The 12446-nt window shown below is 32.8% G+C and overlaps 1 protein-coding gene across 1 annotated transcript in view; it reads left to right on the top strand.

Annotated features, from left to right (window-relative positions):
• Nucleotides 1–12027, top strand: part of LOC145334319 (teneurin-m-like) — a 229148-nt gene extending 217121 nt beyond the window's left edge. The window contains exons 49-50 of the mRNA XM_080179731.1: nucleotides 5069–5259; nucleotides 8237–12027. Coding sequence (XP_080035857.1) covers nucleotides 5069–5259; nucleotides 8237–9309 — 1264 coding nt within the window. The 3' untranslated portion in view covers nucleotides 9310–12027. The remainder of the gene's footprint in view (nucleotides 1–5068; nucleotides 5260–8236) is intronic.
• The last annotated feature ends 419 nt before the right edge of the window (nucleotides 12028–12446 follow it).

Raw genomic sequence — 12446 nt, 5'->3', positions numbered from 1 at the left:
TCGCCGCTAGTTTGGAACCAAAAAATCAAGATTTAATTAAAAGTAGCCAACGAATAAGACAACATGGTTATATATCTTTTGGGGCCAGTGTAATTCATAGTCTAATATCCCCTGTCTCCTTGGAGATACGAAATATGAATTGTGTCTTAATGGTTATTTTCCGAAATAAGTAGAATCCTCCTAAAGAATTGAGACCTAATAGCTGCTCCTTCGAAAACTCATTAGTAGAAGATATTTATACCAAAACAATAGGTATATTAATACATGGAGATATAGTTTTAAATTCTTTAAACACAGATAAGAAACCGAAGGGAGGTGACATTGGGCAAGTCCTCAAAGTTTATAATAACGTTAGCTTAAAAACTTTTTGGACTTTAATCGAATTTTTATTGGTTGAGAGTTTTAAGCACTAATTGTGATCTACAAAAAATGAAATTTTGTGTATCATCATTTGGGGATTTACATCAATTAATCGGCCATTGTCTTATCCCTTAAAATCCCTGAAAATTAACCCTTTAATTGTAGAAACTTTTCCTTGCAGTCTTATATTTAAAACTACCACCTTTTTATGGACTAAGACATTTACTAACAACGTCTTGCGTCCTACATAATAGAACTTTTTATATTTTCTACTATTTCTAAAAGTATACTCGATCCAAAAAAGAACATTAATATGTTCTCATATTAAGAAAATCAGCAGGACACTAAAAATGAAAGTGTCAGTTCTTAAAACAGTCAAAAAATAGTCCTAAGAAGCTAAGTTTGAGCCTTTAGATCTCAGAAAATGCAAGAACATTAGGTCTACAATATAAAGAGAATCTTTGTAATGGTCGTTGGCAGGTTTTAGGCTGTTTAAGGGATATTGTGAATGTAATTTAAAATTTATGTGTAAAACCACATTTTTATAACATTTATTTGGACTTAAAATGAAATTAATTAGTAAGGTTTTTTTTGTTTAAAGCTTTGAAAGACCTCTGAACTTATAGAATTCTCCTGTTAAGTGAAGCTTTACATAGGTCCCAGTATGGTTTTATGTTTTTTTTATCATAGATTTAAACCGTTGTGTGGTTTTAGGCTAGTTTTCTTACCCCTTTAAAACAGAGCCCTAAGATACTAGTCTTTAAACCTTTATGTTTTCAAATGTTGGTTAATATTTTCATTTAACCCCTATTATTCTTAAGTCTTTTTTGCCTAAAATTTTTCTGCAAAAAATAATTTATCTATTTAATGATTTTAATCAAGTTTATCTAAATTACATCTAAGACAGGGATCTAAAGGGATAAGACAATGGCCGCTAAATTGATGTACATCTCTAAAGATGATATACATAATTACCCCTTCTGTAGATTGCAATTAGTTGTTTAAAAGTTCCCAAAATTGTTAAGCCAACGAATAAGAAAACTTTAGTATAAAACTTTGGGTACTATATTAATATTTTCACGTGGCAACCGTCATATGAAAGATTTTAAAAAGATATCGCGACTCAGCCTCCTTGTAATTAGTGTTTGCAAAATTTGGTATGCCTTCATTTTCGCACATGTATTAAATTGCAAAATTTTTACATTTGCAATATTATTCAAACAAATTAAAGAGCCTTTTCCCCTTACTTATATATATTACCTTTTATATGGGAGGAAGGGGACAATAGGCTGCTTATTACACTGGTACCCAAAGTTTTTAAAAATCTTTAAGTACTTTAATTCACTGTTAATTGGTTGGATAAAACTAGCAGTGTTCTTCAAGCGTTTCCACCAATAAATAAATCCAGAAAAAGGGTAATTTGGTCTATCATCATTATCGTATGCTGAATTGAATGGGCAACTTACATTTTTTTCCCTTGGTTTTGAAGCAATTTCTTTTACATAACCTCATAGCCCCTTTTATTACATTATATGTTAATAAATCATTACATATGACATTGTTTCGTTGATGTTAATTTTCATATTCTACCAATTAACAAGAAAGCACGGTCAATTTACCTAAAATACTTTGACAGACCGACAGACGGCAGACAAACATACCATAGTTATAAAGTAGCTGCGCTCGTTTTAAAAAGAGGGGATTTTTTATGGTTCAAATTAAAATCCAAAGGATTTTGTAGAAATAATTTTAGCGCAGAAGTAATTGTTACTTTGATAAGAATCTTTTATCAAAAAATCATGTTTAAAACGGGCAGGCTACTTAATGGATATATAATATGCGTGGATATATCTATATATTGCTAATAGGGACCTTATTTATTGGTCAGAACATTCATACATTAAGAGCGGAGGGGATGGTGTTAAGGGGGTGGATTGAGGGGGAATTGTTATAATAGCCAGCTGCAAGCATTATTTATAAGAATACAAGAAAATCTTGTGCAACATCCATGTAATAATATATCGAATGGCTACTTTTACATACTTACATGTTAGTTTAAATTTCGCACCTACTCTGTAATTATTTTATGTTCATATTTTTGAATTTCGCGTCAATTCTGTTGGGGTAATTACAGGGTGCGCCACATATCCTCGGACATTTTCTAAATTGTAAACAAATGAACATAAAATCGTCAATTTTAAAGATTTTATTAAATTTTAAAAACTGGGAAGCAAACTAGGTATATGACTATTAGATTATTGATTAAAATCCAGCCAGCATCAATCATCGCCTTTACCCGCCTCCTCAACCGCCGGCAGGCCCAGGTCAAAATGTACCTGTCCAAGATGGCGAAGTTCTCCTTGATAGTGGCAATGGGGGAGGTCTTTGTGGTATGGGCACGTCTATTGGTGCATGCTTCAAAGTAGCCCTAGGCCCAAAAGTCCATTGAATTAAGATCAGGCTGCTGGGAGGCCCCATTTCCTTAGGAATGTGAGTAACCGCAAAATCCTAATTCACCCAACTTTCAAGCTACCATTTGACACGGAGGCCTTTATTTAGACCACAGTTGAGCTAGAACGACGTTCTATACCTTTTTAGAAATGGCATGAAGATTCAAATAGGGTTGTCAGCACAATCCATTGTCTAAAATAAGTTTTTAAGTTCCATATGGGTCTCTTAAGTCGAGAACCGAGAAATTTTCACGATTTTACATGATTTTTGACGTTTTTGACATCTCTAAATCTGTCACGTTTCACTTTGCCGGAGTACTACAGCCAAGCCATTTTAGATAGAGAGCTCTAGTCTTTTCTAGTGTCTTACTTATGTATCTAACAGTATCCCCAGCAAGTTGCACAACTCTACCTTATCTACAGATGGGCTGAGGTCCGATTTATTAGGCCCTAGTCGAGAATCCATATTATACCACCGGCGCAACTCGAATCTGCCTTGTTGAACATAAGCGCGGCCAGCTCGGAGTACGAGCCCATCTTCGTCCAAAGATTTTTTTGTGCTTAAAGGTCATTACCTAAGGTTTTTATAGTGGGGTTAAACGTCCTGATTGGTCAAGTAGTTTTGACGCTATAGACGTTTAAAGAATGTCCGAGGATATGTGGCGCACCCTGTACACTATATGCTTAAATACTAAAAGCTTTGCTTTTAGCCTATGGGCGAAATTTCTTCTATCTCTTATTTTTAAATGAAAAAAAAATACTTTTTAATGTTGAAATATTTTTACAAATTATGTAAATTGGTAATAAGATGCAATAAATAACTATTCTTCACTGAAAGTTGGAAAATATGAATTTTTCCATTAAGATGTAAATCTTAACAGCGGTAGTAATGTGTGAAATTTTGGCCATTATCAGGAGCAAAGCTATTCTATATTTTGGTATTCATATGTACGTTAGTATGTCAGAGTAGGATAAGTAAATATGCAATATTATCTATTTGGCTATGGGAATGAAGATACACAATATTATTTACCTTTTTTTGTAGATTGCAATTGGTGGTTTAAAGTTTGGACACTCAATCTAATGAACCAATAAATCAAAATTCAATAAAAATCCTCAAAGTTTTCAAGCCTTCAATAGAAAATGTTATTAAAAAACTTTGGGGACTACTGTAATAATTTCATGTTACACTATTTCTTAAAAGATACTCTCTCAAATTATTACCCCAAGAAATTATTAAGTAGCAAAATATGATAATTAGTGTTTTAGAAATACAGCAAAAATAATTTTTCATTTAATATAATATGATCATTGTTTAACGGGGAGAGGGGACATTTGGATGCTTATAATAATAGTACCCAAAGTTTTTTTAAATATTTTTTTTATTCGTTGGGTTACGACTTTGGGGACTTTTTTAATTAGTTGGTCCATAAAATTGAGTATTCATACGTTTCAATCATTAATTGTAATCTACAGAAGAGGTAGTTTGGTGTATCATTATTTGGGATTTACATCAATTTAGCGGCCATTGTCTTATCCCTTTAGATCCCTGGTTTTCATTAGCCCGAAAAATGTGCGGTTTTGTTTGAGCTGCAATTTTTATGATAAATATATGCCATTTATAAACAGCTTTACAAATTGCAACTACATTCCAGGGATCTAAAGGGATAAGACAATGGCCTATAAATTGATGTATATCCTGAATGGTGATATATAAAAAATTACCACTTCTGTAGATTACAATTAGTGGTTGAAATGTCCTAACTCCCAACTCAATGAACCAACCAATCACAATTCAATGTAGTCCCCAAAGTTGTTGAGCAAACGAATAAGAAGACTTATTATAAAACTTTGGGGACCAGTGTAGTTCTGTTTGTTAAATGATATATATTGGGTAAAGAAAGGGTTGTAGAATGTCTTATCCCTTTAACCCTGAATCACATTACAAGAGCTATAAAATATCTACAAATTAACCATCATGTTATTCAAAAAGAATGGATTTATTATTACTTGGATGTTATACCAGATCATGTACTCCTAAGAAAGTGAAACTTGTAGTTGTCTATACCCTCTATCCACCCCCTTTACCATATACCCTTCTCCTACTGTATGAACAAACTGACCATTAAATGATGTCCATGTTAGTAACCAAAATTGACAATAATTTTTCCCCTGTCAATATATCCACATACATATATCTTATATCCATTATCTAAGCTTATTAGATCATTTAATTTATCTTCATTTTTTTTCTTCAGATTAATCCATTTTGGCGATCGAGTGTTTGACCCGTTGCTGTGCCAATGGATGACGCCAGCCTGGGATCAGCTGTTTACTGATAGTGATGACGTCATTACACGAGGTCAGCTGATCGATCAGCTGTTTTTGTACAGATACAACAGAAACAACCCGATTAATGGCGCCAAGAGTTTTATTGATAAAATGCAAGGTAAGAAACATAATTATCTTTTTAGACATAGGACTCTATAATTAACTTAAAACTTTTTTATGATCATTTTACAAATGCTATTTAATTCACACTGTCCGTATTTTTGGCCTCAAGGAGCAATTTAGGTGGGGAAGGGTTGAATTCTACAACCCCATTTTTATTTTAGTTTGGATAAGGAAAAAAACACCCCTCCTCTATTTTTGTTTGTTGGGATATACCCCCCAATAATAGCTATAAACCTTTTAAGAACTTATGAGAACCTACATTATAAAGGAGAACCATATCAATTCTGCGGTTATTGATATTCTTTGGTACAGATAGACAGACAGAAATCCTGTTACTTTTATATAAAGATTAGCCATAACCTTGACTATAAAACATTAATGAACATACCATTTTCAAGTTTAACACATGATTTTCCCCTAAATCTTGAGGCTAAATAGGGCCATATCAGGGATACAAAGGGATAAGACAATGGCCGATAAGTTTAAGTACATCCCCAATTTTGATACGCAAAATTACCCCTTTTAGATTGCAATAAATAGTTGAAACGTTGGAACAAAAATAAAAAAATTCCCTAAGTTGTATAGCAACGAATAAGAAAATTATTATTATAAATCTTTTGGGACTAGTGTAATAAACAACCCAATGTCCCCTCCCTGCCTCCTGGGGCCATATAGTATGTATAAATTAGGCATTAAAGGGTTAAAGTTTAAACAATAATAATAGCTAAAAAGTCCTCACGAACCTTCGCTCTACACAAACTAGCTTTTAACATTACGCAAATTTTTGGGAGAAAAATCATGGATTTTTTTCCCATAGAATTGTAAAATCAGTTAAACGGCAAGGATCTACAGGGATAAGACAATGACCGATAAATTAAGGTACATCCCAATGATGATACACAAAATTACCCCTTTTGTAGATTACAATTACTGGTTGAAACATTTGGACTCTCGATCTAATGAACTAACTTATGAAAATTAAATACAAGTCCTCAAAGCAAGCTAACAAATAAGAAAACGTTAGAATAAATCTTTGGGTTCTAGTATAATAACAGCCAATGCCCCTCTCTCCCTGACTTTAAACACATATCACTGAACTCTTTATTTAATATCCATGATTTAAAAAATCCTCGATTAAAAATGAACCGAAAATATCCGTATAATATCCTTAACGTAGTAAACTAAAGGGTTATCTTTCAAATCTAAAGGGGGCAATTCTTAGAGATTTTAGAAATTAAAAGCTGAAGTTTTATTTTTTCTATCACATTATATGTTTAAGTGGAAATAGAATATACGTGGATATTATGACAGGGGAAATTTGTCGTCAATTTAGGTTGCTATTATGGACATCATTTATTGGTCAGTTAATTAATCCAATAGAAGGGTTGAGGATGGGTAAAGGGGGTTAATTAATTTAGCCAGCGGCAAGTTTCACTTTATTAGAGTACATGCTAATTTTATGTAAGATCCAAGTAATGATAAATTCATTTGTAGTTTAATAAACTTTATTTTTAAGTTGTTAAAAAGTAAAAATAATTTAAGTAAATTTTTTTGTGAATAATTCCCCTGTTTTGTATATCTTTGTTCTATATCTAAGTGGGCCTTGGCGCTGTTTTCGAGATTTTAATTAGCACAAAATAACACAAAAATTTCAACCTTTGAAAACTAAATTTTGTTATGTTATAATGATATGCTAGTAGCTATTTATCACATCGTATTATAGACAGCTTTCCGCGGAAAACAAAATGAAACATTATAAGATTTAACCCAGTTTTGTTAGCTCGGGCCAAACTGGTACTAATCTTATTAGTTTTATTTTAATATTCGTGGAGAATTGTTTGTTATTCGACCATATACATGGTTTTCTAGTAAGGCTGAGAACCGTTTCTAATCCAGCGGATATTAATCGGTTTCGTATAGCCATACTGGAATAGCTAGTTTCATGGTTCACAAGAATATTATAAAATGCACGCAAAAATAATATAGGGAGGACATTGGACTGTAAATTATACTGGTACCCAAAGTTTGAATGGTATTATTCGTTGACATCAAATCTTTGGGTACCTTTATCAATTGGCATATATTTAGCCCTTAACATTTCTACCATTCAAATAATATTGTGTAAGCTAAAAGAAAATAAATTTGACATAATATTATGTTCTCTCTAAATTATAATTTAAGAATTGAATCAATATTTCTAAAGAAATCAAATCAAATGAAATTCTAATTTGATTGGTTTTTGTAGGGATATGAAGGTATAAGTTTATGGCTGACAAAATGATGATACACAAAATTACCCCTTCAGTAGATTATAATTACTGGTTGAAACGATTGGACACTCAACTTCAACCAACCAATTAGAATTAAATAGTCCGTAAAATTGTTAAGCCAACAAATAAGAAAACTTAATTATAAATCTTTGTGGACTAGTGTAAAAAACAGCCCAATATTCCCTTCCTCCCTGGGTTTTGAAAATATTAAATTGAAAACTTCACCGAAATAAATTGATTTTTAGTTTTTATAAATTTTAAGATTTTCTTTAAAAACGAATGGACAGACAGATAAAACACATAGTACATAATTTTGTGTATCATTATTAATGGTTGTACATCAATTTTTTGGCTATTGTCTTATCCCTTTAGATCCCTGGTTTTTTGGAAAATATTAAAATAAAAAGATGTTATATAGTTTTTTAAAAAGATATCGGAAACAGCTTATAATAGATAATTAGATGAATATATAAAATATGGTTAGATACCCATTTTGTAGAAGGCAATTAGTAGTTGAAACGTTTGGACACTCAACTAAATGAACCATTTAATCAAATTCAATAAAGTCCCTAAAGTTGTTGAGACAGCGAATAAGAAAACGTTATTTTAAAACTTTGGGGACTAGTGAAATAAACAGCCCCAAAGATAAGGCAACTGAAATAAAATAAAAAAATTTTGGCTAATTTTTATTATTTTTTTCAGAACCTAACGGCTGGATGAACCTGCTGGATAACAGCGAAGGCCTGCAGCGCCAGTCTAACTTTCTTGAAGACCTTAGCGGTTCAAAATACATTACCGCTGGCCTACTAAACCCAACCGTTATCCACAATGTACACATAGCGGCTGGGTTAAGCGGCGCTAGTGCCAGCAGCTTGCAAGTGCGGCTGGCCACAGAACAATCCTACCGCACAGTTCAGAACAATCTCCTCTCGCCGACTTTTGTCCAAGAACACGTGAAATTAGTAAAACAGCAAACAAAATCAGCAGTTGTGAATTTAATTGAGCGTGGTATCAGCTGCCGCCCCTCTGTATTCGGCTCTGGACTGTTAGTAGCTTCAGCCGGTGGCAATAAAGAAAACAGCGGGAATTATGATGATATTGAAGTAACCCAAGTTAACGCCGAAGCCTCACAGGGCAACGGCAATAGTGCAAGCAGCGTTTTTACCAACGTTTTTGCAAGTGTCCTTCAGGGTGCAAAGCTGCTGGATATAAACGGCGGAGCTGCCGGCGGCCATCGTCTAGCCGCCGTTTCTGATCCGACCGACGAACAGTACATGTTTGTGAAAAGTGAAAATCGATTCCGTCACGATTTGGATGAGTTAAACCGGCTGCTTGGCAGCTATAATGTTACGCAGCTGCCGCTTCGCGGCGGCGGTACCCAAATTTGCACTGAAAAACGCCGCCTTGGCGGTGATAATAATCGCCTTACAACCGCCGAAAACCACCAACATTACGATCTCAGCATTTGTATCTTATATGGTGCTAATCTAGACCGCGTAATCCGCCATAAAATCCGGCAAGGAACGCGAGCGGCGATTCGTGCCGCCTGGAAGCAAGAAATTCGGCGGGTGTCGCTCGGTTTCCCCGGCGATTGGACGCCTAACGAACGGGACGAGCTGATGCGAACGGGCGAAGTTAAAGGCTACAGTGGCGAAGAAATCCACAGTGTTCATAAATATCCCAGCCTTTTGGGACAGGCTAGTAATATTAGACTGGTAAGGGATCGGTTAGGAGGAAGTGCTAATAACGATGATAACGATCATTATCATCGTTAGAATTAACGATATCAATCGTTATGTCTGTGATTCTTCAGCATATTTAAACATTAAAAATGGTGGTCCTTAAAAAACATTTAAAATTTGACCATTTTTAAACTTCTGTGATTTAACAATCTTAACCCACTAAAAAAGATTTAAAATACCATACACCCCACAAATAAAAAACCTTCCCTGGTTATTGTGCTACCCCCCTAAAAAATGCTCCAAAAACGTGCGCTAAAAAGCGCGCAATTCGTGCTATCTTTATGACTTTTTGATCAGATATATATGAACACATCAAACCATGAAAAAGTGAAGTAATAAAAAACTAATATACAAAATGCTATAAGTGAAATAATCAAGCTCAAAAAGTATCGTTTGTGAATATATTAATACATACAAAGGTCACGTTTTTTCAAACATGCCTCGAACATTAAATAAACATAAAAAGCTAAAGTGATTTCTAAAATGGCTTTGGTTACAAAAACTAATAGTTATTATTGTTTTTATATGTATTTAAGTGCCATTTTTATCATATTCATTTTATAATACCTTCTGAAAAAAGGCCCAGATATGGCTTAAAAGTGAAGAAAAAAAACATTATTAAACATTAATTTCTTTCTGAAAATTAATTTTATAATTATACTGTTGAATTATTATAAAACAGGGTATTTTATCAATCAAGAAAAGTTTTATTCGCCATTTTTATTATTATTTTTAATGTTAATTAGATATTAGTTACAACAAAATAACCCTGCTTATTAATCTGGATCAAGTGCAGTTTATTGTAAAATGTTACTGGTAACGATTATCTACAAAAATATCTATGAACTTTAAAGTGAAGCTTTCTCTGTGTATCATTGGTTCTTGGCTATTACAGATTATTTATATGCCTTCTCATAGAATGTTCGTTCAGCCGTTTTGGCAGCTAGCAGCCTTTAAAGTTCTTGGATTTTTTAGAGAAACATTTTGCTGTGAACTGCAGTAGACCCATTAATTTTGTTATAATATTACTAAAACTGTTAACCTACAAAAAGAGACTAGTCAAAATTGTTAAAAAAAAACACTTTCTTAATAAGGTTATTTTTTGTTACCTAGTGCTTTTATTATTTTTAAGTAAGCACTTAAATAAGTAGAAAAGTCTGTGTTAATTAAATAGAATCTTAATTTTGTACCATTTGTTAAAAGCTCCATTATGTAGTAGATTATTTTCTATAGTGCCTCAATTTCAGTTCAGCATTTTGTTTTGTGTGTGGAAATAGTTATTTATTGCATCGTATTATAGACAGCTTTCTGTGGATATTAAATTGAAATATTTTAAGAATGAAACTAGTTTTGTTAGCCCTGAGGGGCCAAAGGCCCAGGTTAACAAATCTGGTAATAATTTTTTTGATTTTTTTAATATTCGTGAAAAATTGTCTTTAATACGATTCTATACGTGATTTTACAGTATGGCTGAGAACCGGTTCTAATCCAGCGGATAATAGTCGGTTTCGAAGCCATACTAGAAATAGAATTTTTTTCATAGAAACTACCTCTGATTACTTTTTAATGCCTTACCATTTTTATTGCTGAACTTTTAATTTTTTTTAGCCAATTTTACCAAAATGTTCTGAAAATTCACTAGTTGTTGAGATACTTGTCCTATCGTTTTTAAACCTTAGAGTGCATTAGACGTAGAGAGTTATTAATTGGAGCTGTTTAATGTTAAATCAGGGGGGATAATTCAGCACTCCAAGAAAAATTATTTTCTACATAAATTGGAGGGAAATTAAGGTTTCTTGTGGTGCAATGTCCCGCTCTGAAATTATTAAAACTGTGATATTTTTGTAGAATAGTTATTATTATAATATCCAATGTATTATTATTATTACATTCATTATATACATAGTAGCGAATTTTGTCCATGAAGCACCAAATTTAAACATATCCGTTTGTATATGACCCATTTATCTTCAGATATTTAAGTTTTTTTTACAATTTTATTCAAGATTTGCAAAAAAAAATCTTTTTATTTATTGGGACCATTATTCATAGCATCGTATTATAGACACCTTTCTGCGGATAGTAAAATAACAAATTATAAGATTGAAAAAAGTTTTGCTAGCCTCGAGGGGCCTAAGTCCCGTGGTTACAAAACTAGTATTAATCCTATTATTTTTTATTTTATTTTCGTGGAAAATTGTTTGTAATACATTGCTTTACATGACTTTTCAGTATTGCTGAGAACTAGTTATAATCCAGCGGATATTAGTCGGTTTCGAAGCCATACTAGAAAAAATTATTTCACTTTAAATAAACACAAATAGAATTAATAAAAATCACCTTAAAGAATTAAGAAAGAAATTTACCACATTAAAAAAGTAGTTTACAAAAAATGGTCATATTAGTTATACAAAAAGTAATTTTTAAAAAATAAAATAAAAACATGGGGGTATTTTTCACTACCTGCGCTAAAATAAATTTTTGTATTTTTAAAGAAAAATTTTCAGTCAGTCAAAGCATCTCCATCCCCCACCTATGGAATTTAATACACATTTTTTGGCGCACTTATTGGAAAATCCCCCCCCCCCCCCCAACCAAATATTAATAATAAACCTAGAATTGTTGTTAGTTGGATAAATAATTAATTGTCTCGTACGGCCAAGAAACCGGTTGTTGAGTGCCGTAAAAAAAATTATTATGATATTAAAACAGTTTCTGTTATGTTCTGCAAATAAATTCATTCGTTCTGAATTTGTGTTTATATTTTCTATCAGCAAAGCTACTTTATGATTATAAATGTACGCTTGTCCGCATTTGTGAAATGGATGGGTATAGAATATCTATAATACAAAGTAGAACGATGTCTGTCTGTCCGTCTGAAGCTTAGGATCTCAGTAACCACTGAACCGATTGGGCTCTACTCTTCAGGGAATATACCTACTGGTCCTGTGATGGTTTTAAGCTATTTTCTTGGGGGATGAGACACCCCCAACCCCCCAAAAAATGAAAAATACCCCCCCCAAAAAAATTTTTTTACTTTTTCTTTTTAAATCTAAAATACGAAAAATTAGGTTGATCAAAGCTCTAGAGGCTAGGGGCGAAGCCGCTAGTACGTATATATTGTGACAGGGGAAATATTGTCGTCAATTTATGTTGCTAACATGGAACTC

This window comes from Acartia tonsa, chromosome 12, assembly GCF_053477335.1.
Source record: "Acartia tonsa isolate MP-2025a chromosome 12, ASM5347733v1, whole genome shotgun sequence".
NCBI classification, from domain to species: domain Eukaryota; kingdom Metazoa; phylum Arthropoda; class Copepoda; order Calanoida; family Acartiidae; genus Acartia; species Acartia tonsa.
This window is presented reverse-complemented; position numbering and strand designations above follow the sequence as displayed.